We start from the raw sequence: 25,409 nt of genomic DNA on the forward strand, positions 1-25,409 counted from the left end.
ACTGGTCTCCCAGAGGTCAGTGGCTGTGATGTACTAGTACACCGGAGTAACCCGCTCCTCATCTGGAAAGATGTACAAGGTTCTTTAAAGACCAACAAACGTTTGAACGCATGAATCTGAAATATTTATCTAAAAATAGGCTAATATTTCGATATACTTTGGTAGTGTTGGTTCATTATAGTAGAAAGAATGTACTGTATAACATAAAACAACACGCACATTTTGAACCAACCTGAGGTTTCACATCATCCATGTTTAATGATTTAGATATACTTTACATTTGACCTTTACCTCCGTCCCCCTCAAATTTAACATTTTATATCTAAGGCCAGTTCGTTTTTAAAACATATTATTCGTTTTCAACCGTTCTCAGCATAAATACAAGTTATTATTCTCACCTGTCTATTCCGCGAATGCTCACCAACCAATGGGAGCTGGGTCATTGGATAAGCATAACTACCAAACGACCACTTTCGCCACTCATCTAGGCCAGGCATCAGTGGCCATTCTAACTGTTGAGTCTTAAACAATCTGGTGGTAGGCAAGCAGTTGTAGGGCCTAGCCAGACATTCAGAAAGAACCGTGTAGAGTCTTTCCTTTTAAAGAAAATTGTTATAGTACTGCTATAGTATTATTTTTTCTAAAAAAAATCAGGGGTCAAGAAATCGTTATTCTTCTTCTACGTCCAGTAATTCCATAGCGGTTCTGTTTCAGTGACGATCAAAACAAGGACATTGAATGGTGAGATATGATCACGTGGTACACTTTTGTAGAATGGCGGATAATTTCAACGTGCATTGTTCACCGTGATTATACTCATAACAACAATTAGTTGTACTGTACTTTTTTAGGGACTACGATCAAACCTGTAAAATAAATTATAGACCCGGATGTGTATGAAGAAAAACATTATAATAATTAATAAATAAATCAACGTCTCAATGTTGCAAATACTGTATTTTTTTTTTATAGATTTTTGAATAAACAAGATATAATAAATAATATTACTACATTTAAATGCAAGGCCTATTTTTCTTACATTATTCAATAAATCAAAAACACAAAACAGGTTTAACATGTCGGGTTCCTCATTCTGTCGACTTGAAAATAGTGGTGTATCATGTTTTACAGTTTTTCATAGCCAAGTCATGTCAAATTATGAGCTGAATTTGATTTGCTTTTTTTTTTTTGCTGTTTAACCTCTCTATAAATAGCCAAGCATAATAATGAATTAAATACAAGAAATCAGGTAATAGTTTAGTAACTATATATAGCTGATTTGCATATTTTTAGCCATTTCGAATATTTAACAGGGAATCATGATATAATTGATCGAATTATTGCACAAATTAGTATAAGTATTCCCCGAAGATTGTCTTTGATACAGCAGTTATCGTAGGATCAAGAATCCAGAAATCGTAGACTCATCATCAAAATCAAATAGTCACTTTAACCATGACGAAGCCATAATGTCGGCCTAATCTTATATACCGTTTAGGCATTTGGATTGTTTTCTGTTACAGGCAGTTTTAGATACTTTGTTATGTCATATTTATGCTTTTATATAGCACAGGTTGATGTGTAAGTATGCGCAACAGATGACGAGTTTGATAGTCCTATACAGAAATCACAAAGAATAACTTTTCCGATGCCGGCATTTAGATCATCCCTCAGAACGCCGTTAAGTAGGCGTCAGTGAGAGGAGGAGTAGGTCTAATACACGCTAATCTGCGACATGGCGTGTTCAGACGGGCAAAATATAGACATAACGTTAACTTTACAACAGTTCTTACAAGAAACGAATACAATACTTTGTTTGTCTGTTTCAATATTTTATTCTCCCTTCACAGATATCATACCGTGAAGGGCAATATATAAATCAATTATTCGATAATTCATAACCTTTTTCAATGGTACAAAACATTGAAAATTATCCACGCACGTAATCCAAAGCTCTGTCTACACTATCAAACAAGTTTGACAAAAAAGTGTGCCCGAATATGGTAGTGATATGACGTCATCGTGGCCATATATGGGCACATCACGTATTTTATCACATAACGTTTGATAGTGTATAGATAGCTTAGACATCAAGGCATTTGGTGCTTTTTTTCAAACAAAATTTTGCAGCATGACAGAATAAACACGTTTCTCATCATTTGCGAAGTTTGTTTGATATATACCGTCATATAATACAGAAATTTCTATTCGACAAGACACTACCGATTTTAATGGCCGATTCTCGGTACTTTCTTATTTAGGCAAGCCATGTAAAAGTTGTTGTATCTCGGAATGTGCCTATGCTAGGTACAAATATTAAGATACAGCACTGTGAATCTTGTGAATTTATCGAATTAGGATATAATCTTTACCCTTATCCTTGAATGTCTTTCTGAATAATATTAAGTACGTCCCGTTAATTTGCAAATTATAAAGAGTAATTCGTTAATTATCTATAGTAAATAGCTGCATATGAAACTACTTCCTCGCATAGGCCTGACAGATTGATAATAACATAAACACGACATCTGACGCCGCGCGCGTACAATTAGCGATAATAATACATACTACTAATACATAATGTCGCACGTCAATTGTGCGTCTAATTCAGTAAATCACCCATATCAATATCATATTGAAATTTTACCTGTTGGTTGAAAACCAATCAACACGTCATTAATATAAACATAATAAATTATTATTTTTATAGTAAATAATATTTTAAAAAATAATAAATAAATGTACAATAATAAATTTATTTCTAATAATAACGTCATACTAATATTTTATATCAAAATCAAAAAGAGGACGGCGTTATCAAATACCTAATATATAAACCTTTATTGTGGCCTTTAGCGAGAAAAAAAGTAAAAATGTATTATCGCATTATCGTTGTACTATTGGCACTTTGTGTCAATTGAACTTATTTATTAAAGAAACTAATTTACGAACAAATACTAAATTAATAAAACAATAAAGAGAATAAAAAAGCATCAAAACTATACATGAATATAACATGTTTATAATACACAATTTCTTTGGGTTTTCATAAAAGCCTACATGTAGGCCAGGCTAATCACAAAGTTTAGACATTGCTAGGATAGTTATACAACACTTTCATTAATTAACTATGAATATACAGTAGACCAAATATCAGTATATACAAAATATTTAAGGCTTAGCAACGACTAACAATTCAGCGGGACACTCATTGGCAACAAGTACAACGGTTGTCCTAATTTAAAAAAAAGAATGATATAAAAATATTTAACAAACTTAAAAATGAACTAATATTTTTCTTTTTAGAATCATATATAAGTATAACTGTAACATTTTAATAATTTTGAATAAATTAACTATAAATTTATAAAAATTCAAGGAGTTTAATTCAGATATATAAATAAAAGAAAGTAAATCAAGTACACCCATAGTAAAAAATGTTGAAACAAATAATACAAAAAGGCTAGACATGCATGAAATAAAATCATTACCAGCCTTACCACCATTATTAGGCATTAAAAATGCCACATTTTACCACCATTAGCATGTTGAGCTGGGTACGGTACCCATTCACCTACAAACTCCGCAGCAGTCAAATAGGTCTGAACTCTTTGAGCGCCGCGGTGTGTTTTCAATTGGTGCGTTAATTTTACCAATTGAGTAGTCCTGTACGAAATGAGCTAAACAAAACACACCTGGCTTACAAAACAGTATAAACAAATTATACTATATACATTGTAACAATGATGGATTTATTAATATAATAGTATCTATTTTGAAATACCAATTTTAAAGTTGATTGTTTTCAATCGGTGTGTTTATTTTACAAATTGAGTATACGAAATGAGCTAAACAAAATACAACATGGCTTACAAAAACAGTATAAATAAATTATACTACAAAAATAACTATGGATAGTAAATGTAATAATATAATAGTATCTATTTTGAAATACCAATTTTAAAGTTGATTTATGACAGATGATTTTCAAAAAATAATTACTTTTGAAACCTTCTGTCATTTCAGGTCACAAGACATTCTTAATTTTAACCAGGGAGAACAAAACTGTTTAAGGAGCACAAGTCAAGCAAATGTTACCGATTTAAAAATCGTCAGATCGTATTGGTCTAAATCACACTTCCGTTCATGATTTAATAAAGTTTCTGCAAACGTTCTATGCATATACTTGGCTAGTAATACACGACGTTTATGCACAAACAAGTCAAGCCAAACAAAAAATGCTCAACATGCACAAAATAATTGCGAAGTGCAAATGGCATAACGAGATTACAAGAAAATCTACTCAATTAGTTAGTTTTTTTTTTCCAATGTATCCCGCAGAACTACATTTTCTCGTTCGTTTTCCTCATTTAGTTGCAGAACACAGCATTCTTGCGTCCTTGGATTTTAGCCTCAGATCACGCATTGAGGTCTCGCCGGAAATATGTCATCCGCGCAGGCTCTTGGATCTAAAGTTCCCCTGAGACAAGAGACCTAGCTAGCTCAGTGTCTATGAACTTCTTAACCTTTATAAACTATTGAGTAAATTTTTAACGATATATCCACAGTTTACTCATATTTTATCATAAAGTAATCTCCTTGTTCTGATCCGTTCTAAAATGTTCCGGCGGAACTGTTGATTTTTCCAAATCTACCAGAATGTACGGTAACGGATGCACAGTAAAAAAGCTCATTCTCAATAAAATGGCGACCTTCGTTCATCATTTTGCGTCCAATGGTTGGCCAAGATCTCTGCCACCATATCAAGCTGGTAATGTAACGCATTGCAAAAGATGGTAACGCATTGCGAAAGATGGTAACGCATTGTGAAAGATGGTAAGGCATCGCAGTGCACGTTCTTCACACACACACACACACATCTTATCTTTGTGCAATCGGTAGCATTAAATGCTATCTATTCGTCAATCGAGGTTGCATCCTGGCCATTTTACATAAATAGTTTAAATTAGTTGACTGTACAATATATTCTAATAAATATGTTTATTCTCTACTAGCTAGTCTCATAACACCGACCGTTCTACCGTTACCCATTCACATCTGCATCTGCCTTCCTCTGAATTGAAAAGCATTCCTTCTATGCACGACGGTGTTCCATAATCACCCGATTTGACATTTCTGAAAGAAAAAAAGGAAAACAATTTATTACGTTTAAATCGATGATTGAAAATAAAGTGATTTGGTAGCTTTAATCGTTCGATTCAACAAGTGACCAGACTTGATATCCAGGAAGATTATACAAATCTGTTTAGGTCACTTTCAAAGTTAGCATTATTACACCATTTTGAATGGCAGTATTCATTAAGCTTGGTTCCAACTTGCAACGCAACGCAAGTTAACCAATTACAAGCGACAGATGATCCGATTCATCGTGTCACAACATTATTTGCGTCGCACTTTTGTCCTTTGCGTTGCGAAACCAGTCCTTAGACCTTACCGGAACCCTAGTTAAAATTATCGCAATTATACCATTGTATCATTAGCTGCTGTTCCGTAGGCATACTAATATAGCACCGATGCTCTCGCAGTATCTTACCGTACGTGTTGGTGAATGATAATAGTTAAACTTTGCTTACCTGCAATGCTTTGAGTTAACTTCTTTTCTGCCTTTCATAAATTTTTCACAGTTTTTGTCTTCGTTGTCACATTCACATTTGCAAGTTGTTTCGTTGGTGTGGAATGGTTTTGGGCATTTGATATACCCACACAATGAGGGCGTTCTTCGAGAGTCCTCGCAAGCGCAATTTGAAGGATCCATTGTAGTTCCCGTCGGACATGGATTTGCACATTCGCATTGTTTGGTTTCCAAAGAAAAAACTTGTCCTTCTGAGCAGTTTCGGTGTTCGACTTCTCCAGATTCGATCTCTTCAACTTCATTCTCTTCGACTTCGTTCCGTTCTGCTTCCTTTTCACCCTTTACATTTTCACATTGACACAAATATTGGTTAAGAGCAGAGCCAGTTGGGCAGACTATGTTTAAACATCTGCAGACTGCTATGGTTTCATCAAATTCCTGATTCTCACCACATGAACTTACTTCTTCTCTTTGATCTGTGTTCTGTGAATGACAACTACAACGCGTGTCTTCTAGTTCTTCGAACCTTCGAACTGTCAGCTCATGATTTTCTATGTGTAGGTACTAAATGAATTTAAAAAATATATATATAGAAATATATTAAAATAAAACTTTGGTAATAAAAATGTGGCATTTTAAACACAGTGAATAGTGTTTTCTTCTTTTTCGTATTCGTATTTAATGTTTTATCTTGGGGTGGGTAAAGTCTTTCTGACTTATATGACCCTCACACTCCCCCTCCCCCACCAAAAAATGAGTACTTCATTGTATTTATTATCCTCTATGTTATTATATTGTGGAAATAAATTAAATTGAAATTGAAATAAATCTTTTCCATGTTTTCCCCTCTATGTGGCGGCTCTGGGCAAAATAGCCTCACTATTTTAATTGTGACTTCTGCAATTATACAGTAGATATTGGGTCACAATAATATAGCATACAGTACTATTTATTGTTAACAGCTGAAGTACATTGTTGGTTTACTTCCTTCTTCAACAATCAAACAAACAAAAATGATGGTGAGTGCAGATAAAACATTTCTTTAGCCGATTATTGTCGAAGTAGAACTAAAATTTACTATTGTTTGAAGTTGTGTCTAAACAAACTCTATTCTAATAGTATAGGTCACCGGAGCGTGGCCGCCTAGGGTGAATAAAAGACTTTAATTACACTAAATTGACACATGTCATTACTGTATGAAAGATTCATTCAAAAACGAGGTCATTCATTGGTATCTCCCCAGTATAGGAGTTTAAAGAACTGAGAATAATCTTTTATTCGTTTTTACTAAAATTGCATTTTACTTATTATTATAATACTAATAATAAGGCATATTACACGAAGCAGTGCTGATGTGCGAGACCATGATATAGCCAAAGGGCATGGGAAAAGATATTTCATGAACTTTCTATTACCTGCCACACAAATTTAAACTCTTAGCGCCATTAACCATTGGATGCCAATTGTGTATGCCGACATACAGTAAGTGTAGAAACGACGAGATTGATGTTTAAGAAATACTGTTTTCATATTTATATTCAAACAAAGTGTACCTACCGTGAAATTTCTTAGTCTAAACTCTATCCCCACGCATTTCAATCCAGGGGTACAGCAACCACTTTCTTGTGAGCATTTATTGACTGCTATCCCTGCAGGTGAGAGTATTACGCTCTCGCTGATGTGCAGCCTCTCATACAAGTTCACAGCTTTCGGCAAAGGTTTTTTACACATAGTTTGACTTGTTGCTGAAATAAATTCGTCTAATTCTAGAAAAGAAAGAATTGAAAACTAGTTCATCAATAATAATACTACTACCAAAATTTGACAATAGAAACCCTTCTTAAAAAATATTTCTCATAATATAGGCTTTAAAAAATGGCTTCCTATTGCAGTTCATCAGCGCCTGTGTGAATGCTCTACTCATTTCGACGTATAATTTAACCGACGATTTCAATTCACGTTTGTTCGCACATAATAGTGGCTTACAATCTTTAGTGAGATAGGCCCTATTGTTTTTAGTCTCGTGCAACGCGACTATACAGCTCACTATGTCGGTTGGTCGGTCGGTCGTTAAACACTAACTTGAGCACGCTACTGCAGTCATGTATATGGCATTGTTAATACACCATCATAAATATATCAATAGTAGCCTATCTTACCTATTTCTGCCTGGATTTTCGATAACCGTGAGGGTGGACGTACATCTTTGTTATATGCTTCATGATACATTCTATGCGCTTCAGTGCCATTTACACCAAACGCCAGTTCAATAATTTCTTTTGGATTCAAGGTATAACTGAATTCTCTGAGACGCTGAAAAGAAAAAAAAAATTAAATATAAACAAATTAATCAATCATGTTCACAAACTGGAAGAAGATATTGTTCTCAATGTCGTTGATTTCTCTCTTATCGTTTTCAATGTGAGGTTGTACCTGATCTATTTCACAAAACATGAATAACAAGAAATATTTCTTACAAAAAACGCTGCTCGCTTATTGAAAAATATTTTTTATTTCAAATGTTTTTGAATGTGTCATTTTATTGTCACATAATAGTTATTTTACCTGAAAAAATGTAAATTAAAGCAACAAATACTTAAATTGTCTGTCAGACAATGGTTTTTGGGTTTCTTTTCTCTTTTTATATGTGAATAAATATTATTTTTTTGTTACAGAAGTGGATACTCAATTTCTGTCACTTTAGTTAATTTTATTGCCAAGGTCAAATCTGGGGGTCACATCATCACCCTAGATATCCTTTTAAAAACACAAACTTTAATGGACTGTTTTGATAATAATTCAATGAATATCTGACAGTGAATATACCAGAAATGCTTTGGGATTTGTAATGTTAGCATGACATGTCCTAGTAGACTCTTTTCCCAGACGTTTTTGGGTCTACTTTAGCAGCTGGAATCAATAAATTATAGTGGAGTTTCCATTTTCGCAAAACTGTCGTCCTTAGAACTATAACTACTGCTTGCTTTAGCCTCTGATTGAGCAGTCCTAATGGGACGTAGCGGGCTAGAGCAGCAGCGTGAAAAATCAATTCATTCAACAATGACTACGGAAAAGACATATGAGAGCCTTAAAAACCAATACATGATACAATACATAATAGTATTAATATTACAGAGGAAAAACCGTTGATTCGAAAAAGTCGAAAAAATAATTAATGGTTGCTTTAATTTTCTAAAGAGGATGGAATGCATATTCACAATCAATTGTTTTCATTATTGCATGATCTTTTACTATAATTTATTGCTGTTTGACTATTTTTATTAACTCATGGCTATATCACGACAGTGTGTCAAGAGTTCTAAAACGTGACTCATCGGTTTCACCTGCCACAAAACTCGAATCGTAACAAGTGTCAACGAAAATAAACATGACATAATTTTAGTTCCATCGGTAGAAATTTAGTTCGTCAATTGGTCATGGGCTAATATAACTACTGTACTAATTTGTGTAGACCTAAAGTCGTCATGTTTTTCTTTCACTTTTTTTCTTTCATTATAACTTTAAATTAAGTATCACGAGTGGGTAGGTCGATTGGTATGATGATAAGTACACCATAACAGACGCACACGCATGTATGTGCTAAATGTATTTGGAATAGACTGTTGTAATTATTATATAAATAGTTAAATGATGTTTAGTACCAAATGCAAAAGCTACGTAATAAATTAAAGGAAATAAGATACTGTTCAATACCCGTGATGCCATAAAGCTTGGTTCGAACGCAACTCAATGACGAATCACAAGTGACGATCCACTCAAACTGTCTGCTTATACAGGGAAAAATTTCATTTAAAAATTTTGTTTAGCACTATTGCTAATCAAACTGATTTTTAAGTTAAGTTTTTTGCTACACAATTTTAGAAATGTGTAACAATATGGTTGTTTTGTATAACTTTTTGCTATGCTACACTGGCGAAAATTTGTCTTTTGTTACACGTAAGTTCACACAAATCTTGGTTCCAACTTAGACGCAACTTAAGTACGTAAGCCCATTTTTTTTTACCAATCGTGACGCGATGAAACTTCAACACTATTGTATCGCTTGCGATTGACCAATTCACTTCCGTTGGTTGTTGCGTTATGACTTAATACGCCTGTTTACGTACGGAACGGTATAGTTTATGAGAAACATTGAATTCGACTATTTCAACAAGACCACACATTTTTGTTTAAAATGTGTAACCAGACAGAAGGAACATTAACATTACAACACGTACGCGATATCAACAGTCACAACCGCAATTCAGAATGTCACACGACCTAACAAAACATTGAACGAATTCTCCATTTCTGAATCATTTTTTGGGCATTATTTGTTCAGAAAAAGCTATATAAAGTCTACGATAAGTATGTTTATGCGTGTGCCTTAATACCGAATCTATCGAGAGTTATGTCGTGTGCCAGGTTGACTAGCACCACGCGCTTCAATTGTAATATTTTCTTCAATTGACAACAATAGGTTGTCTGTTAGGGTTTACCAAAGGTTTACCAAGCGAAACTCTCTTTACAAAAACACCTATGTATGTGTAATTTAGTAGGTTTAAAAGTACTACCAATTATTTAACGTTTAAATTATCTACGTTATTATACCTTTTTGTTGTCTTTATTGGCCTTGGTAAAGTTCATTCTATATTTAAGTTATTAATAGAAGATAAATGTAACAATGTAAAGCATCGTTTGATTAAAGTAAAAACGGAACAAGGCAATAAAGGTATGAAGAGAAAAATAGGTGAAAGATGGGTAGTGACAAGTTCAGCAGTTTATTCAACCATATTCTTGATCATTTTCTTGTTAAACTTTGTCTACACTATCAAACTCTATGTGATTGTGGCAAAAAAAAATGTGCCCATATGATGATGTCATTTCACTTAGTTGGATATATCACTACGGTACTATATTTGGACATATCACTACTATATTTGAACATATCGGTACTATATTTGGACATATCACTACCATATTTGGACATATCACTACCATATTTGGGCATATCACTACAATATTCTTCAAAATTGACCTGGTTAGACCGGGTAAGTCGGTTCCTTTACATATCCATACACGCCAATAACTAACAGACGGACAATAAGTATAAAAATCACAGACAGAATTATGTTTTTTAGTTGTTTCTAATTCGTAAATACAATTTATTTTTCGTGGAAAAACTGTTAGGCGTACTTGCTGCACACAGTATAGTTAGAAATTATACCTTACTGAATCTACTGCGTAAATACACTGTAATCTAATCGGAAGTGACGTTATTATTAGACTTTCAAGTCATCGCAAACTAGGTTATACACCACGGAAGAGTGAATTACATTTAACTTTTCCCTGGCTATAACCAAGAATTGTCCGACATGATCCCTTACATTCAACAACAAAGTTAAAATGAATCTCACTTCAGTTCTTTAACTGAAACAATTGTTTTCTACGAAAATACCAACGGAAATGATGACCAATCGAGAGACAGCCCCGGCGGGATCGACGATGACAGGTCAGGAGAAGGGTTACACTTTTGTGACGTAAGCGCAGAACAGGGAAAGTACAATGGGACACACATCACTAAGGTCTAAGTTGAACGAACTATTATAGCTTTTTTTATCGGAACATTACTGACTAAGTTCATCTATCATATACATTACAAAATCAAATTCGTTCTGATTCAAACAAACTATTCAAAAGCATTAACAATTATTGAAGAATATTTGTATAATTTAAAGTCTGAGCACAACCAACCCAAAACACGTACAAACTTATCCCCCCAAAAAACATGAATATAATGTCGCATTAACCACAATGTTAAGCTTCCTCAATAAATGTCAGTGAATTATTTTGGTGAGGAGAGAAAAGTCTACGCGATGTTGGAGTACATTTTGTGGTAAGACTCTCCCAGCTGCTGCATTCCAACAACCTAACGTTACTACTAGGTACAGCCCATCTGGTATGTCATCTTGGCTGCATACGTCACCTAAACAGCCAGGGATTTACCTTTTGTTTCGTTTGGAAATAATATTAATTCAAAACAGAACAAACAATGTAAACAAGAGAAAGGAAAACAAGTAGAGAGCTACTACCTGTACATTAGGCCAACTTGGCAATCGAGCCAACATCAGTGGCTTATCACTTGGACGTAGAAACACACACATTGTGGCAATATTAAAGGTGAAATCGTGTTAAAATGACGATTTTCCATAAGAAACATTAAACCCAACAAGTTAAGAAATGTAAAATGTATTGTTAGACATACATAATATTTAGGCCTATATATTCACAAGAAAAACAATGTCTGGCCTAAAGGCGACTGGTTGTAGGTATATGGTAAAAGACGGCTTGAAATGGTAGTTGCTGTATTTCTATCTACACGGTAAATATTTTCAGTCTAGTAGGCCTTAAGTGCTAAAACAATACGTTTTTAATTCTTCAATTGGACGAGTCAGATGGCAAACGTTAACCATTATTGAATACATGAACATTAAACTATATACTTTTGCCATGAACAAACTTCAGCTACTATAAATTGATCTAGCTGCTTAAGAAGACACATTTTACACACATTAAGTATTACTGTCTTTGTCACTTGCTTGTATTCGTCAATATTATTAATATTAAACCTAAGACCACCGTTTAGGAAATTACTCAGGAATATTAGAAACATTAGACAGAAACATCAGGAAGATTTATGTTAATAAGAAACGTGATCAGTTTTGAAAGTTTAACTGACTCTACAGAGACGATGAGTTGGAAAATTACGCGGTGACTGTCACAAACCTATTCCACCAGATTATATATACTGTATCTAGTCTCCACATTATAATTATCCAACCGGTATCATAAGGAAATTATGTATACCGTACAGTATCACATAATGATCACACTTGGCCCCAACATGTTAAGGTTATAGGGGGTTAAGGTTATAGGGGGTTTGTTAATGCTCATGATAGACGATGTTTATTTTTTTATTTTTTTGTTCATTTGCTCCGTAAACGTTAATAATATAAAAACAAGATGAACAATAATATTACAATATTGAAAACTACAATTGAATGTAAGATATCATTATAATACAAAACACAATGAACCGAATTGTTATTGCTTTACTTTAAATTTATTTCCAAACGAAATGGTTTACAATTGGAGCTTCTTAAGGAAGTGTACTGTGGTCTGACCTATCAAATTCACTAGAATTGTCTTAATTTGATATAACTTTCGTATTGAATGGATAAGTTACATTTCATTACATTTCCTGTGTGGTTAACTCCTTTTTAAAGAAAACTAAACACATTTAACAGGTAATTACACACATCATTTAAATGTGACATGTGCCATTTAACATCTATAAACTAGGGTGGAGCAGTCTATCACGTGGGTCAGCCATTTCAAACAACGGGTTTTTTTACTTGTTCCAAAAGTTGAAATAAAACCCCTGAGGTTAAGTAACAAATAATGATAATTTGATTCGCTTCAATTGAACTAAATAAATTAAATACAATTCGTCTCCTTGCTGAATTATTAATGATGACAATGCTATAATATTTGTCTGTTGCTTTGCACAGGTCCGTCATCACGTACTTGGAAATAGATCTCAAACGAATTAATGTTGAAATCGAGAAATTAATGGTACAGCCAGAAGGGACAGCTCGCGTGCAGTATCCGTACAAGAGCGCCTTATTTCACCATTAGTTGTTGTAGTTGGCCTATCATATTCTGACCTTTTTCCCATTCTATTCGAGGTTATAATAACGCCCGTATTCTTAAACCGGACTTTAGTCGTAGTTCGAGCTAAAACTAAAAAAATGACGTCATTTTAATTCATAAACCGAACTTCAACTAAATCACCAACTAAATCAGGCCAACCTCGACTAAATCGAGACGGATTTTGATCGATTTTTTTAGTCCTGGAGGGGGCAGACTAAATGGTCGACTAAATGGTTTTTAAACGATGTTTATAAAAAACGTAACAGTCATTGAGTTGTTATATTGGCCAGATATTGAAGAATGAAATATCTATATTTATATTAGCTTAATTAAATATACATTGGTATAAATTATAATAATGAAAATCATCTTTATTTACAACTGTATACAAATTACATTATTTTCTTCGCGCAAGTCCGACTTGAGCTACGTCACGCCATAGCGACAATGGGAGATGCGGCAATTCACCACGCGATGGAATGTTTAGGGGGCCTAGCGCTTTCTTGTCACGCTATGAAGTGCGTGGTTCGTGGCGATCATAGTTTGTTGGGGGCCTAGAAAATATAAAAGTTACCGTACCGCCATGGTTCCTAAATATATTTTTAAGATTTTATTTGTTGTTAATCAAATATACTTCACTGTTAAATTAATACTGATATTGTTCTAATAATTAACGATTAAAATTATTTTTCATGTATATAGTCCTGATGCGTAAAAAGTGTTGTAAGAAATGGAAAGTGATATCAATGCGCAAAATTTCGTCTGCTCCTCAATACTCTCTTGTCATTGGCCAATGTATAGCCTTTGTTACCCAGACGTGTGCAACTCGACTAAAAGCTCGACTTCATTAAGTCGAACTGCAAACTTCGACTACTTCGTTTTTTAATCGAATTTGAAGTAATAGCTCGAACTACGACTTTTCCAAGTCGAACTTCGAACTACGACTAAAGTCCGGTTTAAGAATACGGGCGTAAGTCTATTTTACAACGTACAATATTTCCAATTTATATTGCCGGTTAAGTAATAAGAATGCAGACGTTCAACGAGATATTTTTCTGACTTAAAGTATGTAATCACATATTGATTGATATACTGTGTACCATAGAAAGTCCTATTGTATTAACATCAAGGTCAAGCAAATTCTCCCCTTATTTTCTAAAGGATGGCCGTAGCGTAAACGTTATTGCATCGTTTGCTTTATAAGAAAGTGTTCCCTTACAGAGATGTCCCCTGACTTGGATGTACCAAAGAAGGGATTCTACTGTTTAAAAAAAACGGTTAGGCCTACCAATTTGTAGAAAAGTGGTATCGAAAGTACGGATTAGCCTTTATTTACACTAAACGAGTCTTGAAATGCATTAGAATAATGTGTAGCCTAATTATCGAAATTTTCACTTTCAAGATTTCAATTATTGATCTGAAATCATCTTTACCTAAAGCAAGCCTCTTTAAAAGCAACTGGGAATAGAACCCGATTCATAACATATCCATCCTGTGCTAGTGAATAATATAATTGGATATTAAAGAAAATCAAAAAACAAACGAAACTAAAAATAATTTTACGAAAAACGATTTTCTCTTACGCATCTGGGAAATATAGAAATATGCAAAATGATTTGCCAGTGGAATTTTAATCTTTAAAATGACCTATGAAATTTAGTTTGGAAGTTAGATTGCCAATATGGTTGACATCAAAGGAAAATGAGGATTTTCATGAACTGATGATTTTATGATGATTTTATGATCCGTTTGACGTGGAACTCGCAAAAAATTCGTTTATAATACTTTTAAACTATAACACTTTCTCCTAAGCGTTTTATACTATGGTAGATAGAGACCAAATATTAGTTCAAGCATTTTGTAATTTTCCAATCAATAAAATATCTTATCTTATCTTAATGATAGAGAAAACCATTCAATTCACATATGATTCTGATCATTACATACACTTATCGTATTTCATATAATAAAATTCCTATGAGAAAAGGCATTATTTATCTTCATTTTTGTCAAAATTGATTTCTTTTTTTGCTTAGGCCCTAGGCTATACGACTATATGAGTGGTGTAATATATCATCTGATTTCATCAGCTAGCAACAACTACTCGTACCAAAATGAAATGAATAGGTAAGTTTACAGTTATGTATTTAAAGAATTATGAAAAATGACAGGTGACACTGAAAAGTAAATATGTCTGTCAGGTGTAATCATACGATGCGGTTAAACAGCTAGATCTCGATTATGAAGCAGTGTAGGGGGCTGTTAGAAATGATAATGCCAGTTGCAACTGCAGCTTGTTTTGATTAAGCTTGGTCCCACTAGGACGTAACGTTAGGACGTAACGTAAGGACGTTTAGACGCTACGACACAAGTTGACCAATGCCAAGCGACAGTTCGGATAATCCATCTTTTATGATTGGTCAAATCACTTGCGTTGCACTTACGTCATTTTGTTGCATCCAAGTAGGAACCATTACCAAGCTTTAATAAGATGAATCAAACTAGATAAAACGAATCGGTCATACGATCACTGACTTTTAATATTGTTCTATTTAAAAGTGGGATAAGAAAGTGATGAAAAAAGGAGCATAATATTAGAAAATAAATAAGTTCAAAACTTTTACAAATATTGATTTTATTGAACATGATAATCATTATATTAATGACAGAAGGAAAAAATAATAAAATAACGAAACAAAAAGGATAACAAAGAAAATATGAAGATTTAACACATATATTAGGCCTCCTTTAAATTGCTTATGAATGAATGATGTATAACATGGGTGATTCACGCCACAACAAGAGTACAAGATAAAGGTTATAAAGAAGAAACAAAAGTAGGCGAAATCCCTGAAGAAAGAAATGGTTCTGCATAATGTTTGAATGGCGATAATTTTTGTAAATTTTACTTTTCAAACATTAGTCTAGTTTTGACATGTATTAGACTCGACTCGTTGGACTTGAAAACCCAGGGATTGTCCAGCAGACATGTTAACATGTACAGTGAAAAGTTTAATCGTTTGGTTTTAATTTTGTGAAAATAGGATAAGCCTAATAGCCGAGTGCATGGACACTTTCAAAAGTATGATGACAGGACTGTGTTTTGACTAAGTCGCATCCCCGCTGTGCATTTCATATGATGAACGTTTTAATTTCAAAAACACTTCATGAAATATTAGGCGTGTCCCACATTCAGTCAGCATATTCCAACATTCTTTTCTTGAACTGTCACTTACATAATCAATATTAATGTTTTATCATGTATGCCATACACGTTAACAGACACATTTCAACTTACAAGCATACCTTTTCATCAGTCATTTCGATTCGCGCACACGTACCGTATGTCAACTTAAGGGCGTAAACGCAACGTAAGTCATTTATTATTATTATTATTATTATTATTTATTGCCAAAAACCAGATACAAACAAACAAAAACACAGAAACTAAGGGAGTAGGCAGGAACCTAAAAGTGAACCTAATCACTATAACAAGAGTTCAGGTTCCGTACTCCCAAAGTAACAACAATGATATATAATAAACTATATAAAAATATTTAATAACAAATAGACGAATCAACAGTGTCAATTTGACCAATCATAAGTGATGGATTTTCCGAACTGTCATTGGTCGTTGAGCTTACGTACTTGGGTTGCGCAATAGGTTGCAACGCTTGGCGACGAGTTCTAATCTATTATTGTGTTAATGTTGCAATTTCACCCCATTTACATTGCAGTATTATGGTTTAGAGTTATTTATATTATATTTATACATTATTTGCAATATCAGAATCGTCCACCCGATTCTCAGTGCTGTATCTCCTCATACTATTTATTTCCGAGGTATCAGGAATATTTTGTAATACAACATCTCATTTATATCACATGTGATGCCTGTTGTATCATGTAAGGTTAGTTTAAGATTTGAGCTACTACTAGATAATGTAATGTTGTGTAATTACAAATATTCCTATGATACCGAAAATAGGCTGAATCGTCTTCATTGGTTCATATGCTATTGACGTAAGTACAATGGTGAAATACCCGCCGATCACGCAATATCAGCATTTTAGTTTTAGGATATCCATCGACGTAATACCGGTAATCAATACCGGTGGTACTTAAACTATTCAACCTGTTTAGTGATATCCCTATAAACTCAACAAAAACAAAAAATGTTACAACACAATCATAATCTCTAATAATTCAAAGCCCGGATACTTAATATTTGTTGGCAACAATAACACTATTGCAACAAATTGTGAAATAAAAGTGGAGTTATTGAAAACAAAATTAAAACTATTATCTCAAGAGGGTGATAACACACAAACGTGAGCTGAATGTATGCGGCCATCGACAACACAAAGTGACACACAATACAAAGCAGCATCAAATATAGTCCCTATATTGCCCCCCCCCCCCCACATTCCTTGTGTCCCAAAATGTGTTCGAATCCCAGCTATATGTAGCATAATATATAACACTCTATAAAAAGCTTTAAACATTCTAATGATGATGAATAGCAAAAACATGGGAAGCCAATAACAATTTTTTTTTTAAAGTAATAAAGGCATATTTTCTGTGCATTTAAATGTTATTGCCATAGCACACTTCACGATGTACAGTATTATGTATGCATTTTGTTATTATTTATAGAATGTGTGTGTTTTATTACAATGCTACGTGATACTTATTTGTTGTATAGTATAGTATAGTATAGTAGGCCTAGAATTGTAGTACTTTACTCTTATTCGCTACGTGTCACTAATACAATATAATATAATACAAAGAGAGACCTAGCCAAAATGCTTTACTTCTTGTATTTCCTTAATAACCATAAAACATACACTATTCAGTCAATTCGGCGAATTTAAAAGGGAAATAACCTACTCCTCTACCTACCCTCCAACTCATCTACAAGATCAATGAATATAACCCTAAAACAGGCACGTGTAATTGTAAGTTATTGCTACAGTATATTCTTGTCTTACAATTACAATTTTAATCCCAACCCCGTATCATCCCGTTCTTATTTTCAAACTACCCTACAAAACCTCATAAAATTCTAAATATAAATCATCATATTTTTGCAAGATAAAATCTAGGCATGTAATTACTATCGGAAAATGTTCGTACTTAAGTGGATCGAATGTTGGCGTAGGCCATGTTTCTAATTATGTATTTTTCTTAACATGACTAAAATAGACTGCGTCCCATAGGGATGAACTAGCAGGTAGAGACCAGCTACATTGAAAGATGGATTGAGGAAATCGAGAAAGAGACTAATAATTTATCGGTAGCATACATCCCGGGAACATTAGTCACTTTCGAATTACAGACTTTTTTTTTTCATTCATTTTTTTCTATTAACAAAACTAGTGCTGTTTCTACTAATAATGAATGCTGATTTTTTGGCAATGTTCTGCTTGATTGAGCAGAACAGTAACAACTAGATGACGCGCGCGTATTCTGTATTAAATCAGGTATTGGACGCGCGCGTTAACTTCTTGTTTTGTTACTGACGATTTATATGTTCCAAATAAAAAGACTAGTGGCCAAATAACTAATTCGCTCTTGTAAATGTGTATATCTGCTTTAAATATAGGACACATTTTTTTAGAAAATAAAAAAAATACAAAGTTATTGAATAAAATAAAATGAAGAAGATAATTCAAATTTGTTCGGGTTAGACCAAAGCATACACAGAAGTATTAATTGCTGTCACCAGCTATACACGTGGCCGTCGACAAATATCTGAAATCATCACGGTTGTCTCTTGACATAAGGTGTTTCATTTCAATGCTCGAATACCGATTATCAATATCCTGCGAACTGGTATTTAAAGTTCGTTAGTGTCTCACCATGATATCTAGTATGTTGTCTTAAGGACTTCTGTTAACATTGTATTTAGACCATCTTCACATAATACATATAATTATTATCCAGTATACTCTGCTGTGTTTACATAGCATTATATGAATGAATCGGCAATTGACATCTGACGGATATTAATCCGGCATACCTAATAATTTTAAAGCACCCCTGGATAGTTTTAACCACGGCTCAATTTTGATCCTAGAATTCTACAAAAATCACTTGTCGTTGTGAAACCAGTGCATTAGGCCTATTGATTGTTCTGAAACCAATTTTGAATTCCGGAAACGTCTGGATCTACCTGAGGGAGTTGAAATTAATCCTTCTAAACCTGGGTCCCGTTGAGCTGGTATAAACAGCATTCATTATTTACCTTTATTCAAGTTACCATTAATTAAAAACAATTCGTGTTATTCAAGCAGAATAAGCATATAATGACTGAACTATTCAACGGCAAAAAAACATGCCAGTTGATGTTTTAGGATATTACCGGTAGGCTATTTTGTTAGATTCCCTCTGATGTCTGGGTCTACAGAAAATTGATTTCGACTAAAGAAAAAAAAAGTAAAACTTTCATAATGGCATGATCTATGGTCAAGACTGAATGGTACATTTGTTACGAGAGATTACTAAACATGATTTTGACATTACGTTCATGCATTTTTTATCAAAAGAGAATTAATAAAGTACCAATTATCACAGTTGCTTTATAAGGAATTAAGTATGTTATCAATCTATGTCTATGGTCTATATTATTACGTTTTAAACGAGGTTTTTGAATTTATTTTAGCTACATTCGTTACTGAGCTTTTAACATACGCATTGTTAAGGTTAGCATTCATTCCACCTTCACTGTTGTTTGCTCTGAATTAAATAAAATTGTACATGATTTTACGAATTCCGTCAGTGTCGTTTCAGATTATCAATAAAAGTTTACTATGTCTTTTGTCGGTGATCATGATTTGCTTCTAAAGTTATTAAACCAGTGGAAGATCAATAGAAAGCCGTCGGCTAGTGAACTTTAAAAGTTATTTAAGATTGAAAAGGGGATAAAAAGAGAAAGGGATTAATCTTTAATCCAGACAATAAGACTGGTGAATGTATTAACTACCAAATCAACAGTATATTAAGTACATGGTTACATGCAACGTTCAGATAATATATTTGCATTTTGAAGGAAGAAACTATATACAAGCTTAGGCACGCATAACCGTTTATATCTACATGTAATGACTAAAATGAAATAGCCAAGGGCTTTTCGCATAATTTTTGCGTTATTTTGATGCATAAAAACAACCTATAGAAACGGGAGAATCCGATTCCATTGAAATGACAAAACTCACAAAAGCCGGATAATTAACTGGTTTCCTATAGTTGTATTTTGTTGAATATCACGTTTATTACTGAGCTGTGATGAATTATTAGATTTGTCTGCAACACGTGGCTGACTATTGTGAGCAGTCAAACGAAGCCAAACGAAAGTTTACTGGCATTGTTGCAGACCATATAACATATTATATTTGGTGTGAGTTTGCAGATCTCTAACAAACGCGGATATTTGATGATGTTGATTCAATTACAAACGTATATTTCAAAGCTCATATGTTTTCAATAATATAAAACCAACCTACAACAAAAATCTTATCCAATGCGTTAATGCCAGAAATTTCTCTGAGTAGTAAAGTTAAAAAATGTTCACAATGTAAGACCTGTTTTACTGTACAGTTGAGTTAGCCTACTATACACATTGTATGAAGAAAAAAGAACAGAAGAAATATGAAATTTTAATTGAGAAGCAGGTAGGAAAAAGCATTACATTGACATACCCCACACGTACTGAAAAAATGGATCACATATTTGTATAAATAGCTCCACCTAGTTTAGAAGCAATCACCATCATGCCGAATTAAAAAACTGTTTTATTAGGGAAGACCATTTTATTGTTTTTTTTTTCTTTTATTCATGATATCAAAGGAAAATCAATTCACGGTCAAATTGTCAATAAAAATTAGTTCATAAAACCCACGACAAATATCTTATTGACAGAAACAATTTAAAATTTAACACGTAGGATACAATATTAATCAGCACAAGGTTTTTGAATACGTATCGTCTTTTAACATGAGTGTCTGGGTACGGTGTATTGATTTATATTATGTAGCTTCCTGAAAATCGTTCAGTGTTCAGTAGAACCATGGAGACAACTATTCTTTGGTAGAACCATATTACATTAATGTGAATGGGACACCTTAGAGGCACAACCATTAAGGGGCCACAACCATTAAAGGGACACAACCATTTTATCCAGAATGTCCCGTTAATAGTGGAAAATTATATTAACTTTCGATCGTTTTACATACAGACCCCCTACCCCAAATAACGGCGTAAATACATATTCTTGAATGGAATTGAAAAAAAAAAGAATAGTGCGTTTAAAAGTTAATTATATTGGTAACAATGTTGCATTTGTATCTTCTATTTGACTTTGAGAGTATAAATAACAAACTATTAAATGAAAATAAATATGTATGACTGTCCCTTTAATTTGAAAGTTTAAATAAATTTAGGCCTATACCTTTGTTGCCACTCTTACAAAAAGTTTGATTTTAAATGTTCCTGCTGAAGTAAATGAAATAAAATAAATCAGGGATGGCTAGATGCAAGAGCGTCATTTAAATAATATTGATTTGGTATAATACCACGCCGCTTTAAAACAAGGGTTATTTTACTATGCAGTCCGTACTAGAATTACCCTTGATAGAATTTTAATGGTGCATTAGAAAAAAGATGTAACGAATAAGATACGCCGTGCAACAGTTATAGTTCATTTGGATATAGCAGTTATTGTGAAATTACGCGTTCGAACTTGTTAGTACGGACGTTAATTAGTACACTAATCTTTCAATGGCTATTATAATGCACATTGGCGAGGGTATTAACCGTAAAGGTGACAAGATCCAGCCTATAAATCCTACTTCCTAAAAACTAAAGAGACTGAACTGATTCTATTTGTGTAACTTCATTTTACCTAATGGTATCATTCACTAAACAGTTACTGAATATTTACGTTCCTAAAAGGTAAATCGTAAATGAAACAAAATTAAACAATTTAATAAAAAAACTCCTAACAAATTTATAGAAAACAAAACAACAAAAATAAAACAAAGCTCAATGTAAAAATCAAGACACTTTTTTACAATGAAAAAAAAAATCTATAAAGGATTACGAATTATTGATTAGTTAAATAACCAATTGAATTGTGAATAAAGAAAACCACGATCTGTGTATATAGCACGTGGCTTATGTATCAGGCTCAGGTGAATGACTTGTTTGACAATGTGATACAAACACGGCGGTCGTGTATACAATGGTAAATTCCCAGGGGTTACTATATATAGGAAAAGTAATGATATAAAACAAGAATACAGGTGAATAGGTGGTTTACAGGTGTGCATAAAATATAAACACTTTCACCGGTCAACATCCGGTAACCTTCAGGAGCCGAAATACGAGCAATGGCCATGAAATAATTAAACTAAATTGTCGGCTCTAAGGGGTAACAGATAAAGATATAAATAGTTTTCAATATTCATCTTTGACGGTACGTCTGCCTTAATTAAGAAGTTACTTTTGTAATCGGCAACGGCTTGACTCGTACGTACAATAGGCCTATTTTGGAAGTTTATAACTTTTTTAAACTACAGATCGGCCTACTGTAGGCCTATCTGCAATATTATCTGCTATTTCAAAATACGTTTCTGAAATGGTAAAGTCATATAGGCCTATAGCCTATAGTCGAACCAACTCGGTCCGCCGCCCATCCATTTCATTTTTTCCTGAAAAATATTATTTTTATGGAACTATACTTAAAATAATATATAAAACATACGATTTACGGCAATTTACGTATGGAGATGTTGCTGAGCGTTGTTCATTTAACGTTAAATACAAAGTATCCGTGGTGTATTGTAAACATTTAAAAAATCAATCAATTTTAAAATAGGCCATAAACTGGCAATGCAATGAAATGTAAATTCAAATCCAATTTGGGCACTTCGGTTTTATTAAAGAGTTCGCGGAAATCGATGACACTCATTAGATATTGATCTCGCATAGCTTATACTTTAAATAGTTGTAATCAACAGAGATATAGATAATCCCGTATTTAATTGACATGATCCACTACTATACTATCATTCAGTCAGTAAGGTACAAGAACGCTTTGATATCGATCGAAATCCTACTTTTTACAGTAGCTAGAGTCGACGTAGACACATTGTGTCCTTGCTATTTGGCCAAATCACCTGCGGAACGCCGAAGCTATTGTAGGTCCCACTCCTTTTATAAGCATGTACAACAAAAACCAAAAAGAAGTCTACAGTTTGAAATTGACAACAAAATGTTGACGTATACAACTACACACAATTAATTATACAGAATTTGCAAAAAAAAACAAAAAAATCCGATTATAAACATCACAGATTTGTTGAAAATGTTATAAAAATCCAATCACATTATGAAAAACGATCACACTATCAAGCCGAACTATTCGGCCAAGCCCTTAAAGGTACAGAATACATACCGTATTTGATGGTCTTGTTGCAGATCGTTTATCCCTTGCTATTGCTATTGACGCACTATCAATTGTTGCAAAAATGTTCAAAAATAATACAATTAAAACAGAAGAAGAAAAAATTCGGGACATTTTGTCCACACAATTGTCAATAATATTAAAAGAGTAACGTTTATAATCCTTGAAAAACGTATCACTATTCCGTTTGTGGAAAAATCTCTCACTATTCAACCGTAAGCAACACCTGCTATCAACCAAACATGTAAATGAAAATACTACGTCGCCTGTCGAAAATTTTATCTGAAAGAAATGCCCTCAACGGCAGATCGCTCTGTTAATTTCGGAACTCCGCTAGCAAACTGCAAACTGATTCAGAGAAAAAAGTACTTCTGTTTTATAACACCTTCGAGGTGACCGGAATTAGCCAACTCATCTAACTCATCGCTTTTTGGTGGCTAAAATGACTAATTAGTAACAGTACACTACATTGTTCCTCGACGTTTCTACACGATATAGCCTAAACGCACCGTGACAAAATCGACGATGAAATATGTGTTTTCCTTATATGGGTAGTATTTGATATGTAATGTTCCCCCACGAGTATTTATAACCTGTTGTTTCTTCGAATTGAGCATGCGTCAATGTTACGTCATCGTTGTTAGAGGTTTTAATGAATTACCCACAAGTTATTTCTAATATTTAATATAAAACAATAATAATTAGTAAGTTGGGTGAAAAGCCACCAAAAGAACCTGTCCGTTATCATACTTTATATATGATATTTATTTTTTTAAATTATTTATCAATAAAATATATAAAGTGTTTTTAAACAAACTTTTTCGACATCTTATTATAGTTATTCCATTGTTTATTATTATTGATCATCGCTATCTATGACGTCAATATCGTCATCATGCCGTCATCATCAAGTATTGTGTTCATCATCATCATCATCATCATCATTAAAATCAACGTCAACATAATTTTAGGCCAGTATCATTAACAAACTGTCTTATTATGGTACCCTATGTGGACGGAGGACAAACAAAATGACCGAGGGTAAAGGCGGAGGGGGTGTGGGTATTGAATAGAATGAATTTAAATTAGATATATATAACTTGTGTCGCAATCAGCAAATCAATTAGCATGTTTATTTTTGAAGGCATAAATGACCCAGTCGGATTTAGCTAAGTGTGTGTATTTAAGTAGTATTTAATTGAAAGTAATTTATCGGAATTCATAATACTGTATAATTATACTTACTGTAGAAATAAGATAAGAATAAGATATGTAAATGAGTTGACATCATTAGGAACATTTACGCGTAACTATGTTACGGCTTTTGTGCGCGCGCGTTGACTTCTTGTTACTTGGTATTGTCTTTTTACATAGATCTTATGTTTTCAAGATTATAATTATTATACAGTAGACCCTTAGGACAATTCTAGTCAAGGCAGAGAGTGGCCCCGAAGATGTACGAGGCGCCGTTTGGGACATTGCTAATTTTAATATTTAATAAAATTGTAATATTTCGACAAAATTAGCAATGTCCAATACGGCGCCCCGTAAAGATGTCCCATTAATAGCCAGCCAAGCAGCCAAGTCAATCAACATTCTATTATTTCAGTAGTTATGTTCTACTGTTAACGATGAAGC

The 25,409-nt window shown here is 33.5% G+C and overlaps 1 protein-coding gene across 1 annotated transcript; it reads right to left on the reverse strand.

Moving 5' to 3' along the window:
* Nucleotides 1-1,025: 1,025 nt before the first annotated feature.
* LOC140055181 (uncharacterized) lies at nucleotides 1,026-24,236 on the reverse strand. The gene is made up of 5 exons (XM_072100426.1): nucleotides 23,763-24,236; nucleotides 7,753-7,906; nucleotides 7,151-7,359; nucleotides 5,595-6,157; nucleotides 1,026-5,136 (listed from the first exon to the last, which is right to left on the reverse strand). Exons 1-5 carry the CDS (start codon nucleotides 23,883-23,885, stop codon nucleotides 5,022-5,024), a joined length of 1,164 nt encoding a protein of 387 aa, XP_071956527.1. The 5' UTR covers nucleotides 23,886-24,236; the 3' UTR covers nucleotides 1,026-5,021.
* Between the last annotated feature and the right edge of the window lie 1,173 nt (nucleotides 24,237-25,409).

The sequence above is a fragment of the Antedon mediterranea genome, chromosome 1 (assembly GCF_964355755.1).
Source record: "Antedon mediterranea chromosome 1, ecAntMedi1.1, whole genome shotgun sequence".
Taxonomy (NCBI): domain Eukaryota; kingdom Metazoa; phylum Echinodermata; class Crinoidea; order Comatulida; family Antedonidae; genus Antedon; species Antedon mediterranea.